This window comes from Podarcis raffonei, chromosome 6 (assembly GCF_027172205.1).
Source record: "Podarcis raffonei isolate rPodRaf1 chromosome 6, rPodRaf1.pri, whole genome shotgun sequence".
Taxonomy (NCBI): Eukaryota; Metazoa; Chordata; class Lepidosauria; order Squamata; family Lacertidae; genus Podarcis; species Podarcis raffonei.
In genome coordinates this window covers 68,201,076-68,228,400 of record NC_070607.1, presented here as the reverse complement: position 1 = coordinate 68,228,400, position 27,325 = coordinate 68,201,076, and the positions used below count along the sequence as shown (strand labels likewise).

The following is a 27,325-nucleotide window of genomic DNA, read 5'->3' as shown; positions in this document are numbered from 1 at the left end:
CATTTGTCCAAAATGTGCTACAGATCTAAATCCAATACTACTTTCTTTTTCAGTAAGCAAGCACAGATTCCCTCTCCAAAGACTGATTTAAAAAAACTAAAACCCACAAAGAACAGTTCTCTTTCAAGTGCTACATAAACCCCCTCCTGTATTTTACCCTCACTTATTAGGACCCCTCTAACTGCAGAGTTTGCATGCTCAGCTGGATAAGAGAAGAGGCAGGGAAAGCCTTTTTGAGTTGCGAGGATCTCCATAGACACATTAACAGGAGTTCCACTTGTCCTTCATGGAAGGATGAACACATGTGCAGCTTGGGGGAGAGAGCGTTCTATACTACCTGTTCTTGGGTGAGAAATCTTGCTGGTTTCTCTCCTACCGCAGAGGAACCATGAATGAGTTTCCTGATCTGGAAACTGATTTAAACAGACCGGTAAGCGAATCACTTCCCCGTCACCTGCATCACTTGGCATCATCTCAGTGCAGACAAGCTTTGGCAGTTTGTGTGAGAAATAAAACTCTGCTCCTTAGAGAGGAAATACTATTAAGATATATATCCATCTGTCTATATATTAAACTCTTACAGCCATACAAATGCATAGATAATCTTTCTTTATGTACAGGCTGAGCCACAAACTACTTAAGCTGCAGGGAACTGAACTGGGCAACATCCTTGTAGCTGAACTGGTATACAGCTACAGCTGCTCAATAGAGCATCACCCACTCCATGCAGGAGTAAGGAAGAAAGAGGATGCCATTGGTTACTCTTCTTCTTGCAGGCCCCCTCCATACATTCTCTTTGTGGCACATTTGCCACTTCAAAAGTGCTTCCATGTGCTTGACCCAAATGCCCATCAGCAGCATATGGATGTTCCTGCACACTACCCAGGGAGTCTGAATTACATACATGGGCAGTGCCCCTCCATTGGAATTGCTGTTGCTGGCATGGGAAATACTCTTGCGATCCAGGCTATCTGCAGAGATGCAGAACATCCACATGTTACCAGTGCATAATGGGAAGCAACCTCAGGAGAGCATTGAGCAGCCACCATGCTGCAAAGGTAATGTATGAGCTTGGCTTTACTTGCCTGCAAAGAGAAGAGACAAGACACGGAAGCTGAATCTGACACATAGGTTGGTTGAAGGACATAGTATCTTCACAGCCCACATGCCATGGCTTGTTGACCATAGTTCAGGAGACACTGGTCAACAGGCCACAAATGCTACTCCCTTGGGAGTGCCTCTTTCACTTCAAATGAGCAGATGTTGAACTATTTTGAAAAGTTCTGAATTGGCACAGAAACCTTCTGGTCCCAAAAACAAGCCTTATGCTGTTTCTGTAGCAAACAAGTGAAGCAGGAGTTCTGTACTCTCTGCTAGGTTACTGTCATCTTGACCAGGCTTCCTCAACCTTGGCCCTCCAGATGTTTTGAGACCACAATTCCCATCATCCCTGACCACTGGTCCTGCTAGCTAGGGATAATGGGAGTTGTAGGCTAAAAACATATGGAGGGCCGAGATTGAGGAAGCCTGATCTTGACTATCAAGTCCCAAGTGCCAGAAATATATGAATGAGAACTTGTGTGCCCTGAGCACTGGAGATTCTGAATGAAGGTTTCCCAATGCAAGCTTTCAAGCTCCCCCCGCCCCATTCTGTTGTACACATAACAGCCACTGCTTGCGTTTGCCATCACCTCCATTACATGGCCAACCATAATGTGCACCTTCCCTCCCATGAGGCCTCTTAAGATTAGGCATCACAATAGTAGTTTGGAAGATGCTGCTTATGTCAGAGGTTCAAGCACCATGTAGCTCCCCCCCCCCATCACGGCAGCACAATCCGTAACCCTTTCAGAGCCATTGCCCACGCGTGTGCTTAAAGGTTTGATTGCAGTAGGGTGAGAAGCCATTTACATACACACACATTCAAAACACAGAAACATGCAATGCTTTTCATGCTTCTTCAGGGAACAAAGCCGGCCTTTGCACGATCATCTATCAGAGAAATGGAATCCTTGAGATCACAGAGACATTAGGAAATTAGATTTGGCCCAGTGATTTCTCCTCCAACCTTCTGCTTCATAATATTCCAGGTAGAGTAACATTGGTGCTACCAGTTAGATTTAGCAGCAAATGGCAAGAACATGCTGCTGCTTTGTGTGTGTGTGCGCGCAAACACACACAATTTTGGAGTCATTTTGTGCTGAAGATGAGCCTGGCAGTTTTCTTCTTCTGTGCTGCTACCCCAGTGTGGCTTTACTCTTGTATATATTTCTAGTGGCAAGTGATTGCCGTGCTGTCTTAAGATAAGCAGGGATGCTGCAAATATAGGCTTCTTCAATACTTCCCACTTTTCTTTCAAAACTCGGAAAAGGGGGGAGGGAATTGGACAATTAACCCAGCTACATAACACTCTGAGCATCTGCAGACCTCTCCTCGCACGGGGAAAAAAAGTTTCGTGGTTGAAAAGCTCTAAAAATAAATATTGCTTCTTCCTGACACAACGTCTCCTTGGCAGCTCATTCAGTCCTTCCATCCAATTCAGTTCAACCCCGTAGAGAACACTGCTCATTTGGGACTGGAGCAAGGCAGCTTCCTGCTCCTGCTGAGTCCTTCTCGTGTAAACAGTCACCTGAGAGACAAACATAGTGATTCAGCCTTGGCAATCTCATCCTTCCAGGGAAATCTGGATTCCGCTCCCTATTGCAGTATCTTGGGAACCTCCACCTGCCAAGATAAAAGGTGTGCTTGTTAATGCAAGATCTAAGACCAAAGAAAGCTATTGGTGATGCAAATAGCAGCTTGCAGGAAGGGGGAGCAATTTTCATCCAGACCTGCAATCCTAGTAGTGCTCCCCATGTGCACCACATCTGCTATTTACGTTATAAAAATGTGCCTGTTAATTGCATCTATGTGAACCTTGCTTCACATATGAAGGGCCGTTCATTTTATTTTTCTGTATGTGTTTTTTCCTGCATGGATTTACAAGCATCTACAACATATATTTAAGAACACAGCCTCTGAGGTATATGCCATGGATATGCTCCCAGTATGTTTCCGAGCACAACTGAAAGTGTTGGTGCTGACCTTTAAAGCCCTAAACAGCCTCGGTCCAGTATACCTGAAGGAGAGTCTCCACCCCCATCATTCAGCCTGGACACTGAGGCCCAGCTCCAATGGCCTTCTGGTGGTTCCCTCACTGTGAGAAGCCAGGTTACGGGGAACCAGGCAGAGGGCCTTCTCAGTAGTGGTGCCCGCCCTGTGGAACGCCCTCCCATCAGATGTCAAAGAAATAAACAACTATATGACATTTAGAAGACATCTGAAGGCAGCCCTGTTTAGGAAAGTTTTTAATGACTAATGTTTTAATGTATTTTAAACCTTCTGTTGGAAGCCGCCCAGAGTGTCAGATGGGCAGGGTAGAAATAATAAATTTGTTGTTGTTGTTGTTGTTGTTGTTGTTGTTGTTGTTGTTATGATTATTATGGATTTGGTTGGTTAGTGGTCTGAGATATTATAAGCTGCTCTTCAGTTAAAACTCCCAGAGCATAACTAAACCAATGCAGTATTTTTTGAAAGTATATACAGTATAACACCAAAGCAGAAAAAAATAGCGTTAACAGGGCATGATATAATAAAACCTCCACAAGGCCTAGGTAAATAATTGATTTACCCATACAAAGAACATGAAACTTGGTTCAAGGTAATATTCACCAGGAAAGCATTCAAAACAAAGGGAGCCACCACCTGATAGTTCATATCCCTGTTTGGTGGGGCACTGTGGGGGGGCACCTCTTATTTTCGGGGATTATCTTAATAACCAGGAAGTCCATGTGAGTGCAGGTGGTCATTTAGGAACCCAGGTTCATGATCAGTTAGGGTTTTAAAGATTAAATATGTCCTGGAAATGTTTTAAGAAGCCTATTGGTGCATGAGCATCACAACATGCATAATACTGGCAAAGTAGATACATGTGGTTCCTCATATTTTAGTTTACATATTTTGTACAATGACTCAGTTCAGGCATCATACCAGATTTGATTTGAACATCCCAAACCATGGTCTGAGCTTCCAAATGTACAGCAAACCATGGTTAAGAAGTATTTGTCTGCTTTCATTTTCCATTCTTTAAGCACCTAAGATCCACAATGACACTCTTATCTCAACTGCACAGCAGTCTCCGAAGACAGAACTACCACGGTAACTATAGCTTATCAATTGAACCTTGTTTGCACAAAGTCTAGTTTGTCAATTCAGTAATTTATGATTCTGTTTCTTTTGTCAATTGCAAACAATGGTGTTCAAACATGGCAAAGCTTCCTTTACCATGGTTTGGCATGTTGTCTGAACTAGGAAGCAATGTATGAAGTGTGTAGTGCATCAATGGTGAAGTATGAAAGTATCTTTTTTTTTTATAAGATATTTATGAAAGTATCTATTTAGCCCTGAGTTCACATACTGGAAAGCTGAGCAGATGCATAGGTGTCACAAAACTGTCATATGTGTGTACATATTTTGTGGATTTTACATCAATGCAAAAAACGTTTCATGTATCAAAAAGGGATCATTTTTGTTTCCAGTTCTCACCTCTTCCCGTCTTCCTTCCTTTAAATTACCGGTATTCTATGAAATCAGCTCCCAGTGTGAACCTGATAATCCAGCTATCATCCTTGCAAGGACCCCAGAGAGGCTCATTTCCTTTTATTTTGTTGCCATTTTGGTACCTTTTAATTTTCCCAGGCCTTTTAAGCTGTCTCAGCTTTAAGGTGTCTTTTCGTCTCTGTTAGAAGCATTTTTACATAGCCCAACACTTGTGCTTGTTCAATTGTTATTGAGTTTTCAGTGGCTTTATCTTTAATAATAATTATTATTGTTTATACCCCGCCCATCTGGCTAGGTTTTGCCAGCTACTCTGGGCAGCTTCCAGAAGAATATCATAAGTTGTGAGCTGCTTTTAGAGCAAGGTGGCCTACAAATACTATTAATAAATAAATGCACATGTTATTTAACAGTAATGAGCCATTCTGGGCTTGGTACTCATTGGGCAGTTCTCAACAACACTCCATACTTCTTTAGAACGCAAGTGATGGAAAATATGCCTTTTATCAGACACAGGAGATTGGGATGGGCTAGGGGGAGTGTGTGTATGTAGCACTAATCCTAGATAGCTGGCATTATTAAGAGTGTAGCTTCAATGAACCCAGGAAGGACTTCACCCCAGGATGCTTCCCACATTTGCCCTTTACTTGCCTTCTTCAGCTGTTTGACATTGGTGGAGCGAATGGCTGCCAGAAGCTGGTCTCTGGAGTTCTTCTCTTGTGGTGGGAGAGCTTTCTCTACCATCTTCCTCTGAGATGCCGGAGAGAGCGACAACCGTAAGTTTTCATTGATCAGGGGAGGAGCCAGGAGAGGAGCCAGAGGAGGGGCCAGAGGAGGTGGAGGTGGTACTTCTGGGGCTCCAGCCTTCTTAGGGGAAACCTTAGGGGACGTTTTGGGGGATGGCTTTGGTGAGGCCTTAGGTGAAGAAGCAGCTGGCAGGCCTCCTGCCTTTGGCACCTCCAATAAGTCCTTCTTCTCCCCTTTTCCCTGAGCCTGCTTCTGCTCCTGCAGGCGTTTCTGCCGCTGCTTGTCCATGTTGCGGCTCAGCAGGTTGGTCACGGTCATCCGGGGCCCTGCTAGCTCAAAGTGGTAGCCCAGCTTCAGGAGGGTGGTGTTCTCCTTCAGCAGCGTGGCTATCTCCATCTCCGTCTTCCCTCCGCAGATATGCCTCTGGTTGTGAAAGCGGAGCTCGGTCAGAGTGTTGTTCTGCAGCAGAGCACGGAAGATGGCCAGGATCCCTTTGCCCGTGATGTGATTGGAATCCAGGTTGATGCTGGTCAGCGTCTTGTTGGCCTTCAGCATGATGGCAATGGCAAAAGCAACATGGTCATCTGCGCGAGTGTTGGCCAGGGCAAAGACCTTGGCGACGGTGTTGAATTCCAAGGCCTCGGCAAAACGCACCAGGACCTCGTTGTTGATGCAGTCGGAGTTATTGACATTGATCTCTATCATCTCTGGGTCGTTATTCTTCACTTTCTCCAAGGGCTCATCAAAGATGCTGGTGGCTTCCTCTTCCGTGCCCTGGCTGGAAGAGCCATCTGCCAGTTTAGAGGGGCTGCTCTCAGGAGCTTCTGTTGTCCCTTTCTCTTGCCCTGACATTGAGGTTTTCCCCTCAGAGGTTCCTTTGCTATCTGTTGGGGATTTTGCCTCACTGCCAACCTTTGATCCTTGCTTTAAAGCTGGACTTTTCTCTCCATTTCTCTCTGATTCCTTTTTGTCTTCTCTCCGCCTGTCTAAGCCTGACTTTAAAGTAGAACCTTTTTCTCCTGTTTTTTCAGATTCCTTTTTATCGTCTCCCTTTCTGTCTAAGCCTGACTTTAAGGCGGAACCTTTTTCTCCAGTTTTTTCAGGTTCTTTTTTGTCTTCTGCCTTTCTGTCTAAGCCTGACTTTAAAGCGGAACCTTTTTCTCCAGTTTTTTCAGGTTCCTTTTTGTCTTCTGCCTTTCTGTCTAAGCCTGACTTTAAAGCTGAGCCCTTTGCTTCTGTTTTTTCAGGTTCTTTTTTCTCCCCCGTCTTTTTGTCCTTTTCAGTCCCCCTCTTCAGCTCTGTAGCCTTTTCTTCTTTCCTTTTTTCCTCAACTGCTTTGATCTTGGCTGCCAGGCCCTTTTCTTCCCATCTTCCTTTAATTTCATTGTTGTCCACTGAGATGGCTTTGTATTTGTCTTTGGGTAACTTCTTTGCCTCCTTCTTCTCTTCATTGACTGGCCCAGTGTTCTTAGTAGTGTCCAGTTCATCCTTCCCTTTCTGATTAGCTTTCTGGACATTTTCTTCTTTTTTCCCTTCTTTTCCGAGATCAGAAGATTTGTTTCTTTTCAGATCTCTACCATGGGTTTCCTTTCGTTTTTCTTCAACAATCTTCACATCTTTCTTCCTCTCTGCTGCTTTCTCTTCCTAGAGCAGGGGGAGAAACACAGAAAGAAAAGTTTGTTGAGACAGTAGCATGCTAATGATGCAGCAAAAATGCAGTTTGCTCCCAGAGGCTATCTTTGTCATATTTAATAGGAGAAAATGACAGTGGTTAAGGAGAGCCTATCCATTTCCTCCCCAAATCAGCTTTAATTAGAACTGAGAAGAAGAATAACCTAGATGCATTTTAAGACAGGAATGTCTTATTAACACTCATTTGACTCTGACGTGGATCCATGATCAGCTCATGCCAAACCCTCCACATAATGAACTTGCCCTTTGGATCTCAATGAGCATTTCTATAAACATCAGGTCTTGCTGTCCCTTATGAGCCAAAATCCTACATCTGAATCTCTTTGGCTTACACGGATTTCATTTCTGGCATGGCCAGGACCCAAACTTTCTAGAATCTGCATATCCAGCTTCAACATGCCCTCTAGCTAAAGGACATCCATAGAAAAGGCTATCTTTTATATGACTTTGGTCTAAGAAATCTGGAAAAACAACAACCCAGGACATAGTTAAAACAAATTTGCCTTAAGACATTATTTACATTATGGCCATAAACAGACTCCCTTTTGAGAAAGCAAGGATCTCTGTATTTAGTTAAGAGATTACGAGACTCATTTGAGTCCAGTATCTAGAGCTGCCCTTCCAGGACTGGAATGCAAACAAGTGGACCAAACCCTCAGACATGGTTTGCTGCTGGGTCAGAAAGGCAACCTATAGCCCTATGCCACCTAGAAATGCAACAACAGCCCTTTCTCTTGCTAGCCTTTGCAAATATTTTAAAATTTAAAAACAATAAAGGAAATTGGCATTTATTTTTTTTGAAAGGAATTAACCTAAGTGAAAAAGCAGAGAGGGACAAGAGGCAAGAACCTATATTGGTAGCTTTGACAGTAGATTAAACAGTAATTTATTATGTTTTTATATAAGTTGGAACCCACCCAGAGTAGCTGGGGCAACCCAGTCAGATGGGTGGGGTATAAATTAATACAATTGTTGTTGTCGTCGCTGAAAAGGATGCCCCTATTTTCATCGGAGAAACGCTGGAGGCTATGCAATTCACTTGCAGCCCTACCTCTGACCTACCCTCTTATACCATCCCATGAGTGGACAAAATGTCTCCCTAGTCACCATGCCTTGCAGCGATTGGCACGAACTTATTATGCTCTGACCCTGGCCTTTCTTTAAAAAGAACCAGCCTGTTGCTTGCGCCGATTAATCACAAATGTTTTGACAAACTAAAGCGCTTCAAGTTCCTCCTAAACATACTAAAATGAGCATTGCTGCTGCTTGCTGGCAATTACTGTTCCGCAGCCCCACTCAGATGTTTCCTTAAAAGGAAAAGGAGACTTGGGAACTTCTTGTTTGGAATCTGGGCATTGAGGCACTAATGATCCCCTCCTTGGTCCTCTCCCTGGTGCAGCTAGCCTCCTGGACTGGTGCCCAGGGGTGGCTGTGTGCAAGGGGTATTATTCAGCAGGTACCAACAGAGTGACTTAACTGAGCTGCAGAGCTTGGCAGGTGTTTGGCAAGGGATGTGAAAGGCACACTTGGGTTCAAGGGTTGTTAACAGCCAATACTTACTAAGCAACATCTCTGCTCTTCAGCCTTGCAGAGAGTCAGTAACAACGACTATGTAAGTATGAGTGCAACCCCTAGCAGCAAATCTAGATTGGTCACCGAGAAGAAAAGATTATTTACATTAAGCATCCAGTGGAAGACAGTACTACGCTAAAACAGTCCTCAATAACCCTCAAGCAATTATCCTTAAATCAAGGCTGTGGACGCAGGACCAGCTTAAAACACAGCTAGGTAGTTCTTTCTCTCAATTCGGATTGATGCTGGTTTGAGGAAGAACATATAAATATGCAGTATTTCATAAGGAGTGGCAGGATAGATGCAGGATAGTATAGATGCAGGATTGTGGCTAACACTGTGTGTACATTGCTTCCCAAACTAGCAGCTGGAGCATAATGGATGCAGAGTAAAAAAGAAAAAGGGGGGGGGGAAAGGGTGTGTGTGTGTGTGTGTGTGTGTACACAGTCCAATAAAGGGTTTATACATTAAGTGGCTTAAAATGCAGTGAGGATGTTCCCTCTGGCTGCATTTCAGGTTGCATTTGCACTTGCTGTACACACCAGAGAGGGAGGGTCTTTCATTACCCTATTTGTTTCCATGTGCCCCAACACCCTCTGCACTCCTATTCAAGGAAGCCATCATCTGCACAAGTGTCTGAACACAGCTTAAGCATGTCTTGCATGTTCAAATCAGGTTGAAGCCACAATCCATTAGGAGCATTCCTCTAGAAGCTACAACTATATGGATTGTGGCCAAGGTCATGGGTACTCAACTTTAAACACCAGTGGTGGGAGCATGTGGGAGCCAGAATAAATGGTAATGTGTACACAGCCTAAGCTGTAGCCTGAAAAGACATGACCTTGGCAAAATTCTGAAGGTCAGGAAACCCAGAATCCTAGGAGCTGCCAGCTCAGCCCACATGGGACAGGAAATAACTCCTAGGGGTAACTATGGCAGGCTTCAAATCTTGCCAATGATTCCTTTACTCTGAGAAGTGCCTGCACAGGGATGGTTGGGTAGGGATTTCCTCCCTCCCAAAAGCATTACTGTTTCTGGAATGGGCGTGTGCACATTAAACATATGTCTGGAAAGCATGAATCTGATCTCCTTCCTGGTCTTCATTCCTGTCTTAAATTGGGCTTTCCACATTGTTGCTTGGCTTACAACTGGGATCTGAAGTAGGCACAGGGCGAACGTTTGAAAGTGGGGAGCTCAAAATGGTTTCCTCAGATACAGCCCACAGTTGTGTTGGGTTGCGTGGAACCCTTTGAGCAAGAGGCATGCACCCTCTACCACATCACCTGCTACTTATTACCTACTGGTACCATAGGTCAGCGCATCTGGCTATTAAGCAGAATGCTGGTGGTTCGAGTCCACCCAGGGATGGCTGTGGATGGGATTCCTGCATCGCAGGGGGTTGGACTAGATGGCCCTCACGGTCACTTCCAACTCTATGATTCTTCCACTTCTCCAAGCCAAAACACCTTTGCAGAGGGAACTATGGGATCGATATCGATCGTCATGTGAAAGTTGCTGCAAAAACTAGCAGTGGGAATGCACTGATGTGGAGTAATGTGAACATACCTTGACTGACCTGATCCAGCCTAGTCATTTATCAGAGGACTATAATCAGAGGAGGGACGTGGATGGCGCTGTGGGTTAAACCACAGAGCCTAGAATTTGCCGATCGGAAGGTTGGCGGTTCGAATCTCTGCGACGGGGTGAGCTCCCGTTGCTTGGTCCCTCCTGCTCCTGCCAACCTAGCAGCTCCAATAGGCACCGCTCTGGCAGGAAGGTAAACGGCATTTTTGTGCGCTGCTCTGGTTCACCAGAAGCAGCTTAGTTATGCTGGCCACATGATCCGGAAGCTGTACTGCGGCTCCCTCGGCTAATAAAGTGAAATGAGCGCCGCAACACCAGAGTCGGCCATGACTGGACCCTTTACCTTTACCTTTTTATAATCAGAGGATTTATAAGAGCACCCAAGGAAAAAATGTATGCTGTCACATATAAACATCCCCCAACAAGCATCTCTGTATTCCACATTAACCCTCTAATTATGTATTGATAATAATAATATCTGGGACGTGGGTGGCGCTGTGGGTAAAACCTCAGTGCCGAGGACTTGCCGATCGCATGGTCGGCGGTTCGAATCCCCGCGGCGGGGTGCGCTCCTGTCGTTCGGTCCCAGCGCCTGCCAACCTAGCAGTTCGAAAGCACCCCCGGGTGCAAGTAGATAAATAGGGACCGCTTACCAGCGGGAAGGTAAACGGCGTTCCGTGTGCTGCGCTGGCTCGCCAGATGCAGCTTGTCACGCTGGCCACGTGACCCGGAAGTGTCTGCAGACAGTGCTGGCTCCCGGCCTCTAGAGTGAGATGAGCGCACAACCCTAGAGTCTGGCAAGACTGGCCCGTACGGGCAGGGGTACCTTTACCTTAATAATAATATCTATCCCAACCTTCTCTGCAATGCAGACACAAGGCAGGCACCAATCCTAAACAAGAAGAAAGGTCCCTCTGGACATCTTTTTATTCACAATGATTTGTGCTCATGATGGTATGGAGGTGGTTATATGGCAGGGGTGTCAAACTCAAATTCATCGGGGGCCGCATCAGCAGTTTGGTCACCCTCAAAGGGCCGGTTGTATCTATAGGACTCAATATGCGCTCAATATAAAAACAAGTGGAGGTTTCCCGAATGCATGTAAAGTGGAGGTTTCCTGTGTAGAACGGCCAGCGCCGCTAGAGGGCAGACGTTCTCTGGCTTGTAGGCTGCTGCGCATGCGCTGAAGAGGCGGCTTTCTTGTGTAAACAAAAAAAAAGCGAGAATAAAAGGTGAAGGCTGGCGGCCGGCGGCGGCTACACGGGCCACATGACGAGGTCTGGCGGGCCGCATTCGGCCCGCGGGCCTTGTGTTTGACACCCGTGTTATATGGGATCCTGCTTTCAATACCGTTTGCATCTGCAAGTTTTGGGGCAGACATACTACTTTGTTTCCAGTCAGTGCATGTGTACCATAGCTTCTTTCTGAATCCCTGGAACGTTTCATACCACAAGTGTTCCAGAGTGAGTTCGTTGTCCCTCTTTGTTGCATTATGGTGCAAGAGTGTCCCTCTCAACTGCAACAATATGGTGACATTGGCAAAGCATCACAGAACAACTAATAAAGCAGAATGATGTGTGGACAGTCCAGTATAAATCTGACACTAATGCACTATGCTTAGGACTGCACCCAGTTTGAGAGTCTATTCTATTTCCTTTGTTAAATATTTTTAACAAATATTTCCAGTTGCTATTAAAAATGTGAGGTTCACCCCCCCCAAAAGGGTGAGCAAATAAGAATAAGTCTTTTACAAAGGAAAAGATTTGCTTTTAAGAGCTGTAAGACCAAAACTCAACAGGCATTTTCTCAGCATAGACAGAGATGGAAAACTTCATTAGCTGCAGGATATTTTTTTTCTAAAGAAAAGGATTTGTGAGGAATAATTCAGTAAAACAATCTAAATAATCCAAGGAAGTAAGCCAGTCACACACCACATGGCACAGCAGAAAATGAAACACCACTTCACATTGGGAAAAGGGGCATGACACACAGTATCTGAGGATGTTCATTACAGGAGGACTCCAAGGAGGCAAAGTGTATCTAGTCATGAAAACTAATTCCATAACTCATCTTGGTCTATGTACAGTGGTACCTCAGGTTAAGTACTTAATTTGTTCCAGAGGTCCGTACTTAACCTGAAACTGTTCTCAACCTGAAGCACCACTTTAGCTAATGGGGCCTCCTGCTGCCGCCGCGCCACCGGAGCACGATTTCTGTTCTCATCCTGAAGCAAAGTTCTTAACCTGAAGCACTATTTCTGGGTTAGCGGAGTCTGTAACCTGAAGCGTATGTAACCTGAAGCGTATGTAACCTGAAGCGTATGTAACCTGAGGTACCACTGTATTTTATATGACTACTCACAATCACAACAGATCTCTCTAATGCTATTTATGAACATTGCTAACAAGAAAGTGCAGCTTATTCTACTTGTTTGAGAAGAGATGCATTCAGAAACATGACTGTGGATAATGTTGACTACAGAACTAGCTCCGTAACACCCAAAAGCCTATTTCCATGAAGAAACATTTCAGTTGTGCAGCATCCAGCTAAACTCTAGCATTCAGATCAATACACTCCCATCACAGATGAGTTGGTGGTGCCAAGCTGCAGAAAGATTATGCAGTTAGCAGCAGCTTATGCAGTGCCAACTGCATCTCTCAACTTGAAGGTGTCAACAGTTCCTCAAATGTCAACTGATATTCAATTACCTTTCAGTGTGAACCGTTCAGACGGTGTGAAAAAGAGAATATGGCTAAGTAACATTGTTGCCCCAAAACAAACTTGAAGATGATCAACTTGATGTCTTCATCATTTCGTCAGGTGCAAAATTCGCCTGCTGGTTTTTGTGCTCTCTCTGAATCCAGCTGTTTACCCCTATTCAAATACTGTAACTTGCTCATTCTCTGCCTGAATGACTTTGCAGACAATGGATATTGTGAGAGAGCTAACAAAACAACTAAACCTGGGGCAGACACCTGTCACTAGGAACACAAGAAGATCCTGCTGGGCCAGGCCAAAGGCCCCTCCAGTCCAGCATCCTTCTCTCATAGGGAAACCCTCAGGCAGGACCCAAGCACAGGGACAATTGTGGTTTCCACCAACTGGTATCCTCCAAGCATACTGCCTCCAACAGTGAAGGCAGAACAATGCCACTGTGGCTGGTAGCCATTGATTCAGAAGCATGACTTCTGAAGCTTTACCAGGTTGGCATCTTTATTGGGGTGGCCACTATGTCTCCTAGGTCTCATTCCCAGTCAGTCACCACCATGAGTATATATGGGAAATCAAGATTTTTGGCCTTGGCATGAATTACTTACACTTTCTTCTCCTTCTGCATGAACTCCTATGTAGGCTCTATAAGCAACAACCTATTGGACAAGGAACTGATAAACCCCTTCCAGATTCCTATACGCTACCACTAACCTCAATTGTCCTTTTTCGTTGAGAAGTTTCCTTTTATGGTCCTTCTCCCCCCCCCCCCAAACAAAGCAATTCACAGGCTCCAGCTGACTCGTGTCTTTGGACTTTCTGGCTGGACATAGTGTGACTCTGGGAATGGTGAATTGACATTGGCTGCCACATCAGCATCAGCCGGAGAGGTCACAGAGGTTAACTCTGTTCCTCATTCTGACCCTGGTCACACACAACAGAATATGCCTTCGGGTACCACTCTTGGCTTATTTTTCTGGATTGTAACAAGTATTAGAGAATTACTTAACTACTTTTGTAAATTCTTATGTTCACTGGTTCCACAGAAAGGCTGTTTAGGTCCTGCTTCTAATCAAATATTTTCCTTTTGTTTCTCCAGTTTGGGCTATATGCCTGAATAGGAACTCACTGCCTGAGTTTGCTATTAGAGGAAATAATTAGAACAGTGCTTTTCGAACTTTTCATGTTGGTGACGCACTTTTTAGACATGCATCACTTCACAACACAGTAATTCAGTTTTACTAGCAAACCTGAGATTAAACTAACCCCTTTCCAGCCCTGGGAGGAGCATGGGGAGTGTTTGTGCAACACACCTACACACTGCAGCCAACACACTAACGTGTCATGACACACAGTTTGGAAAGCTCTGGTGTAGATGCTACACAACCATGATTTTGGGCCATGATTTTCTTTGCAGATCTGAGAGTTGTTATGGTCCTTTCCTAGAGAGATGCTTTGCTAAAATTGGGGCGTGAGTAGGGTCAGGATTCATCTCTAGAGAGATGTCCCTGGCACCATCATCATCAACTTTTAGACACCAGGCAAATACGTTCTTGTTTACTGTAGCATTCAGTTCTTAACTGGGATCATATGGTATGTTACTCTAGTCTGGACCAGTCTTTTAATAGGGTATGGCACAATTCACCTTTTATTGCAGGATAAGCTCTTTTACTAAATAATTTTATCATGTTCCTCCTTTAGTGGGTTGGGGTAGATTTGTCTTTTTATAACATTGCTGGGTGAGTTTTATCTTTTTGATGTTTTAAGTTTTGTATTCTGCAGATGTTATGAAATGAAGTAGTAGACCCACTAGAAGTAACAGACTTAATGTGCTTTAATTTTAATGGGTCTGTTCTGAGTAAAACTTCATTGATAACTAGGTAAGGTAAAAGGTAAAGGTAAATGACCCCTAGATGATTAAGTCCAGTCAAAGTCAACTGTGGAGTACGGTGCTCATCTTGCTTCAGGCCGAGGGAGTTGGTGTTTATCCACAGACAAACTACCCTTGATGTTTTCACAGTGAAAAGGCTTTGAAACATTTTATGTAGTTAGTGATGAATAAACACAATTATAATGGCACTCCTTTCGCTACCAATAAGGTTAATTGATGCCCCCTGAGCTGTGTGCATTTGGCTCTTTGAGTATGAAGAAGTCATAGAGATGCTCATTTCTATTTTAGGTTGTTTATAAACAGCTTCTTGGTTACCTATGGTTGTCCTAACCATCAGAGAAAAAGAAAACCTGTTATTATGTAGTCAAAGTAGTTCCAAATATAACTTGCTCTTCTGAGATTCAGTAGAGAACCAAGATCATATATGCCTGCTACTTTCCCATCCCTGATAAATTCCAAATGAACCTCATGGACCTGGCTTCTGTCTTTTTCTCTCATTCCAGGAAAATGATTGGTATTTACCATACAAGGTTAAGCAGATGCAAAATCACCCCCGTTCCTCCGCCAGCTCAAAGGAGCAGAGTAGGTAAAGCTGTCTAGGAGGAATGGACATTGGGTTAGCAATCTCCAGCACAGCTGGCAGGTATTGGTTTGTGGATGTCTGGTCTGATCAAAGGTGCATATTTTAGATAGCAGCAAAGTCGTAAACTCCAGATTAGTCAGTTTACAGTGAAGTATCTCTCAGCCCTTCAATATTTTGCCTTGTTAACCAAACACCATCTGAAAACATCACAATAATATATGGGGTCCCTTCAACCAGTGGCGTAGCGTGGGGGGTGCCAGGGGTGCCGGCCGCACCGGGCGCAACATATGGGGGGGGCACGAGTCCAGAGGGCCCAGCCGTGTCGTGCCCTCGGCCCGCCCCCATTGTCAGAGGCTCAGCGCGGAAGTGTTAGCAAAGTTTCAGAGGGGGGAGCGAGTGGGGGGGGACGCGGGGAGGGGAGGGGGTCCCCGCTTCTCCGGCCGCCTTGCAGAAGCGGCCACCGCCCGGCGGCTCTGCCTTTGCTCGCAGGCCTGCCTGGGGGCTCCCTCGGCTCCAGCGCTGAGCTGGCGGCCCCGATCCCGGGAGCAAAGAGGCGTCGCGGGAGCGGCTAGGCCTGCGCCAGGGCCCTGACCCGACAGCTTCTCCGGCTCCCCAAGCCGAGGACAGCTTCGGCTGTGAAGCTGCGCCTTCTGGGCTGGCCCCTTCTCGGCTTATCAGGCTGGGCCTCGCCTCTCCAGCTCCCGGTGTGTGTGCTCCGCGGTGGTCCCCGCTCCTTCCAGACCCTTCCACCGCCCCCTGCCAAACTGGCTTTAGATACAAGAAGGGCAGCTGGGGTGGGCGATAGAGGACCCTGCCTCCCCCTGCGGGGCTCATCTCTGGCAATTGTCTTAAACTGCCGCAAGTGTCTCTGCTCAAGGAGCCCCCTGAGTTTTGGCATTGTCTCTCCGCGCCCCCCCCCGCCTCTCTCCAGGAGCTTTATGGAGCCGCCTGGATCGGGTCTGCTTTGGAGGAGGGGAGCCTTCCTTGACCGGCATGTGGGGCGCCCTTTGCGGCCTTTCCCTCTGGAGAGATAGTCACGCTCCCTCTAGCGCAGTTCCTAATCGCCAGTCGCCCTTCTGTGGCGAGGATTCTTCCGAGCCGGGTTCTTCAGGGGCCCTCCGGCTGCTTCTCTTTCGGGCGGCGGCGACCCTCCAGCTAAATACCCCTCGGGGGTTTGTGGCAGCCTCGCTTATTGTTCTCGGGACTCTGGTTTTACCTCGCCGCGCAATTACGCACAATTGCAGCGCCTTCACCAGCAGTGGCGTAGTGTGGGGGGTGCAGGGGGGCCGGCCGCACCGGGCGCAACATTTGGGGGTTAGGGGGCGCAAATCCACGGGCTAGGGGGCGCAAATTACTTGCCTTGCCCCGGGTGCTGACAACCCACGCTACGCCACTGCCTTCAACTCATATACCTACACAGAAGAAAAGGCTGCAGACTGACATCCAGCATGGAGGTGGAAACATGAGGCAAACAGAGGAACACAGGAAGCTGGTTTCTACTACGTTAGACCATTGGTCCGTTGGATTGTCAACACTGACTAGCAGTGTCTCTTCAGGGTTTCAGACAAGGAGTGTCTCCCAGCCCTACATGGAGATGCCAGGAATGGGACTTGGGATCTTCTGTATGGAAAGCAGTTGTTCCACCACTAAACTATGGCCCTATGTGTACTTATCACATAGACTTTGGTTACTTGAAGATAGAGGCAAAGCGTGTGGCTATCCTGAGTTGCGGAAGAGCTTTATTCCCACCTAGGGCATCTCCCTGCTTGCAATGAACTCATCTGCCACAAGCAGAAGCTGCCTCTCACATGTGGTATGGTTCTTAGCATGTTGGGGGAGCTGTCAGCTCGAATCCCTTCCCAGCCACGAAACTTGCTGTTGGTCCATCATTATATCTCGGCTTAACCTGCCATCCAGATTTGTTGTGAGGATACAAGCAGGACTGTCTTACCCATTAGGTTTAGTGGTGCCCTGCACCATGGCACCCGCCCATCAGGTGCGCCCAGCAGCGGGTGTCTGGGACCGACCGGGAACAGCTGCGAGGGCATGCTGGGCGGCGGTGGCTCTTCCTATGGCCAGCCACGATCTCTCGCTTCCTGCCTGCCTGGGAAAGGAGGCAGTGGCGGCGGTGCGCAAAGCTATGTGGCACCCTTCTCCCTCCTGCCCACCCCGCGGCAGTAGCGGGACTGCTAAGGAAGCCCGCGGGGAGGATGGGGAGGGGGAGGGGTGCCAAGAATGTTGCCCCACACCCATTCTGCACCACGGTGCCGGATATGCTTAAGTCGGCCCTGGATACAAGCAGGGACAGGAAGGAACTGCACATGCAGGGACAAGAAGCCCTGGGCTCCTTGTAGGTGCATTGCCTTGCAGGGTGTGATAAAAATGTAATAGGCACATTATAAATACCACCCAAAGGCCTGTCAATTGTTGGCATGCAACACTGAATATGCAAGAATTGCCTTGATGGATCAGATCAAACCTCCACTTAATCTCACACTCTGTCACCAACAGCACTAGTAAGATGCCTTTGGGGAACTTACAAGCAGAGCATTTAGAGAAAGATTATTGCAGCATAACTGGAGGCTCTGCTCCTGGCAAATCAATGAGGCAATATCTGCTTCGGGCAAATGCATTGCCACAAGCAGGGATTTGCATGGGCTAAGAGAAAAGGAAGTAGCCATGAACTGGGCAGTTCTATGGACACCCCTCAGCTCTAAGGATGCTTTGAGTCTCAGCCTGAGCACTGTCACCTGCTAAGCAGGCCTTCAACCAAGCCTTCACTCTGGTCTTCTACATCTGTTTCATTATTGTATTAATTCACTTAATCAGCCATGGAGAACAAACCACTGGGCACAGGACTAAAAGCTCTATGGTTTGACATATTGCATTTCCATGAGGTAAGAAAAACCGATGGGGAATCTGTGGGTCTCCAGTCAAGAGAAATGGGATGATGATCTCAGTGTGTGAGAGATCTTCATGTTATTACAAACTATAGAACAACTATAATGTTACATGTGTTTCAATATATTTCAACTACAGTATCTTGGTACTCGAATGGCTTGGCTCCTGAACAAATCCGACTGTCCGACATGGCTTCCAATTGAGTGCAGGAAGCTCCTGGAGCTAATCAGAAGCTGCACCTTGGTTTTCAAATGGTTTCAGGAGTCGAACGGACTCCCGGAACAGATTAAGTTTGAGAACCAAGGTACCACTGTATTGTTTTTAACTAGTTTGTTTATACTATAGTACTATGTATTTTATAATGGTGTTTTAAAATGCTGTGAGGCACCTTGAACTCCAATTTGGGAGAAAGGCAAGATATGAATACAATAAATATATAAACAAACAAACAAACAAACAGCTGGAGGGCCACAGGTTGCCCATCTCTGCTCAAAATACAGTCCAGTGTCTCAGATGATCATGACAGAAGTCACAGCATTAACAAAGGCTGATTCACATGTTATTCTTGTATAACCCAGGGGAGATGGGAGGTGCTGCATACCTGGGGTGGAGCGAAGGGTGGGGGGAGATGATAGCAACATGCCAAATAGTGACACTAGAATCTCAGCTGTGACTAGATTGAAGTGACCCAGAATTAATTTCAGCCTTGAGAAAATTCCAAACTAACAGAACTTAAAAAGTTCCAACCATTCAAAAGGGTTCGGTTGAAACAAGAGAATGCTAAAGTCACTACTCTACTTATGGAAGAACCAGAGGAGCACAAGGAAGACTGCATTCGGATGATGATCTTCTCAGCCTGTGAGAGATCTTCATGTCATAAGAAATTTGGCCCTGGTTTCAGGCCCGCTGCTGCTGGGATCTGGGGTTTCAGGAGTGTTAATCCCCCTATTACTAACAAGCCCAAGGAGGAGGAAGGGATTGGACAGGGTATTTTTTCTTTCTCTCCGGGGATGGAAAGAGAAGAGAGTCAGCTAGGCAAGCTCTTATTACTGCAACATGATCTAAAGGGGCAGATTTACCAGGCAGCTTGACCACCAGCATAAGTTCTTTGTCTTCTACAGTTTAGCTCTGTAGTGCATACTTCAAATTAAGCAAGTTGGTAACTCTTTGAAGATGCCGTTCAATATTTTAAAAATGTGTATTTGGGGCCTTTCTTTAGCTTGGTCCATGAAATCACGATTCCATGAAATCTACTCTTTGCAGAACTTTGCACTACAATGGAAGTAAATCCAGTGAAACTGGGTATGCTATTTGGAAATTTGCTTTCTTTCAGATACTGTTATTAAATGGATTTTAGAAAGCAAAAACTTGGAAATCCAATTGTGCCATATTGTAAAGTTAGGGTTTTTGTTGGTTGTTTTTTTTTTAACATAACATGCATTCTTTTCTTACTAGGCTGCAGATGTCCTCTGGCAAAGGATATCTTAAGGTGAGGTTCCCAGGCTTTTAAGAGCAATAAAACAAATCCAAATGACCAGTTTATTTGGTGGCATTTAACCTTACCCTTGGACTCCAAAGAAAAAAGGAACAAAACCATATGATCCAAAGGCACACCATATCATTTCTTAGGAACAAACTTTTTTGGGGGGGCGAGGAGGGAACATTGTTAAAAATAACAAATAATGCTTCACTGACCTCTAGCTTTGATAATCTATATGAGGATATTGGGGTGGGGAGCATCAGGTGTGATCCTGTCCCCATCCTCCATGTGATGATTCAGTACACATTTATATGGCGTTATATTATTGAAGGTACCATGAAGGCACACATGTGCTGTCCACATGGGGACCTTAGTAGGGGCTGTATCCAACTAAGGCTATGTATGCATTAGTGGCCTAAAATGCAATGAGGTTGTTTCCTTTCACTGCGTTTCAAGTTGCATTTGTCCATTGCTGTACACACTGGAGAGGGGGTTAGGACACTTTCACCCAATGCACATTATCTGTTTGGTTTCACTGCACACAAAACCCCGAATTCCTATTCACAAAGCTGTCATCTGCACAAGAGCTGTCATCTGTGCATACACAATGGCTACCTCAAATGTGCACACCTCAGCTGAACTGAGAAGTGAATGTGGCTTACATTTTCAAATTGGATGGAAGTTTGAGAGAAAGGGCACCAGCCAGCAGTATTTCTCAAGAAACTACAGCTTACATATGGATGGCAGCTTACATTGTATGCACCTGATGACTCCAAACATCAGAGGTGGGAGCGCCCTTGAGCCAGATTTTTTTTTTAATGTGTACTGATTGTCCCACTCAGAGTAGATCCAGTGAATTTAATGGAACAAAGTCAGTTGTGTAATGGGTCTGCTTTGAGTAGCATTGACATTGGATGCAACCCCCAATTTCTCTCTTACTTCAAAAGCTTTACATTTTACACTTACCTGGTTAAGCTTCAGCAAAATTTAGCTGTCATACCTTAAATAACTTGCTGAATAGTTGAAGTTTTGAAAGGAGCCCTTCTTATACTGTATTACCTAACCCCTTGAGCAGCTTATTTTAATCAGTATTATTGCTATGAACAAAACCTCAATGAAATAATAAGTACAGTGGTACCTCGGGTTAAGTACTTAATTCGTTCCGGAGGTCCGTACTTAACCTGAAACTGTTCTTAACCTGAAGCACCACTTTAGCTAATGGGGCCTCCTGCTGCTGCCGTGCCGCCAGAGCACGATTTCTGTTCTCATCCTGAAGCAAAGTTCTTAACCTGAAGCACTATTTCTGGGTTGGTGGAGTCTGTAACCTGAAGCATATGTAACCTGAAGCATATGTAACCCGAGGTACCACTGTACTTTTTGTAGGGCTACACATGAAACTGATTTCATCAAAGACAAACCATGGAGCAATAAACAGGCAGGGAGGTTGATCACCTGAAGTAACAAAAATCCACTAAACAAAGAGTAGCTACAATTGGCACTTTTTAATGCCTTTCCGCTGGCTCTTCTAACTCCCTTGTTACTTTCACTATAGTGTAAGTATTTATTCCTTGGACTTTGGTTGCTTTACATTAACTGATTCTCTACAGCTGGCTCTTAAGTCCAGAACAATGTTGAAACCAATCCTCTGTTCTTGCTTCAGAGCAACAGACAATCACAGAGCAAAGCTTATGACTTCCCATGATGGCATCATGGTGCACATATGAAAAAGTAACACTGGGGTAGCACCAACCATTGACACTACAGCATTGATTCTAGGGGGACGTCTCTGTGGTTCAGGAGCTTTAAAAAGGCATGGAGGCAAATTCATGCTAGTCTTGTCAATAGCCATTAGCAAGAATAGTTAAATGGAACCTCAGTATTCAGATAGGAAAACATGAAGGGAAGGCTATTGCATTTATGTTCCTAGAAGCATCTAACCTGACTAAGTATGGGGAACCTGTGGTCCTCCAGATGTTGTTGAGACTTCCGTCAGGCTCAGCCAGCATGGCCAATGGTCAGGGATGATGGAAGTTAGTTCAGCAACATCTGGAGGGCCACAGGTTCTCCATCTCTGGACTAGTCACTGTGAGAAACAGGATATTGGATCAGATAGACATTTGATCTGATCTAAAAAGGCTCTTCTTCTGTCCTATGTGTGTTTGATTTTTGACCAGGTCGTGGGCAGGTAGAATAAGAAACATTTTGAACCCAATCATGAGAGCTGATAGCAGCCTCACAATCTTGGCACCAACACAAGTTGGTGCTAGTAAGGAAGTTCCCTGTGCACAAGTGTGTGTGTGTGTGTGTGTGTGTTTGTGTGTGCATGTACACACAGAGAGACACTGACCAATGGGAAACCAGCTGGGTGTATGTGTATGATAGTGATCACAAAAATGGCATGTAGGAAAATTATAGAATTATAGAGTTGGAAAGGTCCCTGAGGATCATCTACTCCAATCCGCTGCAATGCAGGGATCTCAACTAAAGCTATCCGATCTCTGCTTAAAAATCTCCAAGGAAGGAGAGTCCACCACCTTCCAAGGGAGTCCCTTCCAGAGTTCTTTCAGGACATTGTTACTGCTGTGGCTGTGATCAAATTTCCACACACACCCCAATCTGAATGATGAATTTCACTACAAACAAAGAAACATGAGATTGATAATTTCCATGGAGCTGAACGCTGGAGAATTCAGGGCAGATAAAAGAAAGTACTTCATTACTCAGTGCATAAACTGTGGAACTCACAACCACAGGAAGAACTGATGGCCACCAACTTGGATACTTTAAAAGTAGATTGGACAAGTTGTGGAGGTTAGGGCCTCCTTAATGGATAATTATTGATAAATGATTACTGTGCTCTGCCTTCATGGTCAGAGGCAGTAATGCTTCTGAATACCAGATACTGGAACCCATGGAGGAGTGTGGGGAGTCTGCTCTTGTGCCTGGTTCTGCTCATGGGTTTCTCACAGGTGTCTGGGTGGCCACTGTGGGAATAGTGATGTTGGACTAAACGGGTTACTTGCCTCCTCCAACAGGCTCCTCTTAGTTTCTTACCATCACAAATCTCCTAATGTCATGCGTAGTTTTAAGGAGAGGCAAGTGGGACAGAGCTGTCCACCTGCCCTGTTTGCCTGGCAAAGGATGGCACAGCTGCTTTAGCAACTGGGTGGAAGGAAATGTTTGGCTACAATGATGGGAGCTTTAAATAGGATTGAACTGCTTGTGCACTCTTCGCAGCACACAACTTGGCAAGTACAGTGTTCATGAAGCTCCTCTGCTAAAGAAACACTCTCTAGGAGAGATGTATTTTCTCCATAGCATTCAAGTGAACCCTGAGCCACAAATAATAATAATAAGGGTTAACAGTGTCTTCAACTGTCTACTTCCTATTATGGAGGGTTTTTTAAAATCATCCTGCATGCTCTAGTTAAACTCATTGTTTATGCAGATTCCCTTAAACTGGATGCTTACAAAGAATCGTGCTGCATACACAGTGTGCTTAACTTTATCTAGTGGGAAACCAAAGAAATAAAGAGAAACACTGCATAATTATTTGCAGGACTGGAGCTATAAAGGAGGCATGAACTATGCATACATGAAAGAGCCTGTGACTCACCAAGAGACAGCCAATCAGCCCACAGTCCCAGGGGCTCAATGAACTTGTTGCTGCTTCCTGGGACTGAAAACACACAGGGGTTTTATCAAGCACCTGGCTGACAAGGTTGGCTGGTGGGCTAGATTGAGTCTGGTGGGTCACAAGCCATGCAAGGCCCCATCCACAAGCAGCTATGTTTTCCGTTTGTCTCACTGGTTTTCATCAGCTTTGCAGTTCAGAATACTTCCTGGGCGAGACTGAAAAATGAACTGTCAAGAATGACTGTTCGTTGAAATACCACAGTTGTGTTGTTGTTGTTCTGGCCTTCGTTCAGCTCATCCTGGAGCAGAAAAACAGGCATGTATTCCCAGTTACATGCTCCAAGCCCCTAGGCTGGACCAAATAGCCTAGCAGTCTAAATACAAACAAATACAGAACCTGCACTTTAAAAGCCACATTTTTCTTGGTGCTAGTTTCATACACATTACATGTTTTAGTTTCCAAACAGAACAGCCAATGCAAAGAAAAACACATTTTATATATTTCGACACTCGAAATCAATTAACTATTGCCAACTTTATTTGCATGCACGAACACAGGGTCCAAGTTCAGTGGAAGAGGACATCCATTCTTTGCATGCAAAAGCCCAGCCTAGGAGGAATGACTGCTGCATGGAGCGCAGAGAGAAGAAACGCCATGGTGCATCTGCAGCAGCACAACCGAATGCCTTCTTCTGCCCCAGCTGCAACAAAGCATGTCTTTCACCCATCAGTCTCTACAGCCACAGCAGGCGCTGCAACCTTCAAACGGTTTGACTTCACTTCCAAAAGCACACTCCTCTATTGTCTCCCGAGACAGATAGATGCCAACCAATGCCTGGGTTTTCCAGGAAGGGCTGGGAAAGACTCCTGCCTGTACAGTCACTGCCAGTCAGTGATGATGATTTCAAGCTATAATACCTGTCCATCATGGGCACTGAAGATCTGTGGGGAGAATTGCTCCCTGTTGTCTCAAAACAAATTCAACAGAGACCAAGTGACTGAAAATGGTTTTTTAGATTTAACCTCTCTAAGTTGTCTGTTACATTTCGTAAGTTTTTCTGTTGTTGCTTTTAAACAGAAAAAAGCACGCGGTATTTCAACGCGGTATTGTGTCCCAAATTACAAACAGAATTTCGCAGGACTCCTGATGTTAATGTTAAAGATAAGCCTATGCCCCTGAAAGCTCTTACAATCCCCCTTCCCTCGCAAGTAACTGAATTCTTTTGAGCCCTCACAACCACACCCTTGTGTAGTGAACACTTAATTCTGCAAAAGTGATCAGTCTGTGTGCAGTGGGGAGAGATCAAGCCACTTTTTCCAGCTCCATGGCAGACAGAAATAGAACAGGTTCAGCTTCTCTAAGCATGGAGGTTCAATTATGGGAATTACTTAACCTGTTGAATTTTTGCGTGCTATGCAATTATTTAAAAACAACAACACAGACAACCCCTGCACAGACTGGTAGCAACCCCTCCAAGACAAAATATTGCAACTTTTCAATTGTGTGAAGTCAACATTACTGTGGCTCTGATTTTGTGAAGCAAATCACCACTGATAATAAATACGTCTCCTTTCTCCAGCTTTTCTTGCTCAGTGGCCTATGCTGCCCCAAGTCAAATTCCAGCATCAAAGCAGCAGCAGCAGCAGCAGCAGCAGCAGCAGCAGGAGGCATCCTATCAGAATATAGAACTGGACAGCTTGCAAAGGCTACTGCTATGCACACAATATTATCAAATTTTATAAAATACATCAAGAATAATGAAGGTAGATCATTTATTTTACACCAGTTTTTATTCCTGCCCTGGCTTCCTGTCTGTTCTCAGATTTCTTCCTCTTGCTGTCAAACTCCTCCATGGCCTTGCTTTCCCTTCTCATTTTGCTGTTTTATCCCATTTATTTACCATTTTAGTGTGTATGAAATTGAGTGCTGCTGCAACTGCACTGCCCCCCACCCAGCTGTGTTGATGCTGTCATTTGCCAGGACCAGGATGAGGCACAGCAGTGGTAGGGATGGAGGGGTATCAGGCTGGCAGTGGTGGGCACAGATGCATGAGAACCTGCCACCCCCACCCCCGCCAACATGGTGCTTGTGCCATCCTCACCACAACATGCTCCACCCCATCAGAGCACCAGAAAGTACCCGTGTGCCATTGCCTCAGTTTCTGCTCTCAGGCACAGCTGGTACAACCATTGAGGCTAGATTCCCAAGGTCAGTATCACAGCCTTTGGTAAGGAAGGTGGCAGGAAGCAATCAGACCTGGAACCCCAGTCAGGACTGAAAACGAATGGCCTCCTGACCCTTATATGTTCCTGCCCCCTGCTGGGCTGGAGGACACAGAGCAGCAGAGTCCAAATGGCAGAAACAAAGATACTGTATTGTGACAGTGACTTATATTTCATAACTCTTGGGGACATATTTGCGAGAGTGGAAGGCAACAAGATTCCCCTGACACAATCATAAGCATCCTTTTGGCACCAAGTTAAAACTCACCCCTTCTCCCAGGCATTTGATGGATTATTGCTATCTATTGACGGCATGTGTATGTTGCTGAATGTTTTGCTGCTGTTGTATTGGATTTGTTTTATAGCTTATTGTACACCTTTTATTATGATGCATTGTTCTTTCCTTGCTGAGTTTATGTTATGCTTTAAAAATTCTGAAGCCACTTGGAGACTCTTTATGTGTGAAGCACAAACTAATACAATGAAATAATATTAATAATAGAGGTAGCAGTTAGCAGTAAAACACTAACACCTTGATGTTCCCTGCTGGGTTATTGATTATCCCCTTTTGGAAGAGCTAACACTTAAAATTGTATTAATTCTGCTGCATCTTACCATGCTCATTACTATTCTCTAGGAGGGACAGTCCTCAGCTATTGACTCATAAATTTGCTAGTGACCCTTAAGTGGTTTTCATAACACATAAGTCCTGTTCCTGCCTCCCCACCCCCCAAATTGTACAAATACTCCTTTTCCCAACACTCAGTAAGAGCAACAACTTACATCCATTGATTGTTCCCTCTGAAGAATTTTCTTGCTCTCCTTCTCACAATAATTGAGCATTGCCTCTCGATTGTATTTGCCACTTGGTTGCTTGTCAGTTTGGTCTCTCTGCCGCAACCCCACAGGAATGTTTGCATCTGTATCAGAGGCATCCAGCTCTTTTTCTAGCTCTTCCATCTCCTCAGCAGACAGCGTAGACAATAAGTTGTCAATATCTGGATCCTCACTGACTTGACTTCGGAATCTTGCTACCCTAGACATTTTGGTAGCTTGCAGATGAAGCGCAGTATGTCTATATATTGAAAAGGAAAAGTGCCAAATTAATAGGCTTTCAGGGGAAACAGTCCAGTGAAGCCAGGTTCTTCTTTCTCTTACTTTGGAGGTGTTGAGATGTTACATGAAAGCAGCTGTGACTTCCCCACAGCCTTGAGTATAATGGATATGCAGTTGAAGAACAGTTGGCCAATGAGAGTCAAAGCGGTGCGGCCTGGTTCAGATAGGCCAATCAGACATGGCAGGAGGCGGAGCTGGTGTCTATCAGAGGAGTTTGAAACCTGAGGACATTCCAGGGAATCTTCAAGTGCTGCATGACCAAATTTAGTCCTGCACATTTAGCTTTTTAAATGGGAAAGAAAACATGTAAAAAAGAAGAAGAAGAAGAAAAAATCCCCACCCCCAAACAAGAGATTAAACAAACGCTGCATGAAAAGTATCAGAACTGTTTGCAGGACACCCTCTACTTCAACATCACATTTATTCACAAAGTTTTGTTGGCACTTAGCATCCTTTTAATTAAGTCAATTTGCAAGAGAATGTAGGAGATCCAGGACATGCTTGTGGCTTTCATTTTCACTAAATGTTTCCATTTGAAAAAGAATAACACGTGCTCTGCTCTTTATAGTATATGAGCATCTGGGTCTTCCTTTGG

General features: G+C 45.2%; 1 protein-coding gene across 1 annotated transcript; it reads right to left on the bottom strand.

Moving 5' to 3' along the window:
* Positions 1-1,891: 1,891 nt before the first annotated feature.
* Positions 1,892-26,851, bottom strand: LMOD1 (leiomodin 1). The gene is made up of 3 exons (XM_053393770.1): positions 26,398-26,851; positions 5,248-6,987; positions 1,892-2,724 (listed from the first exon to the last, which is right to left on the bottom strand). The coding sequence occupies exons 1-3, from the start codon at positions 26,656-26,658 to the stop codon at positions 2,698-2,700; spliced, it is 2,028 nt and encodes a 675-aa protein (XP_053249745.1). The 5' UTR covers positions 26,659-26,851; the 3' UTR covers positions 1,892-2,697.
* Positions 26,852-27,325: the final 474 nt, after the last annotated feature.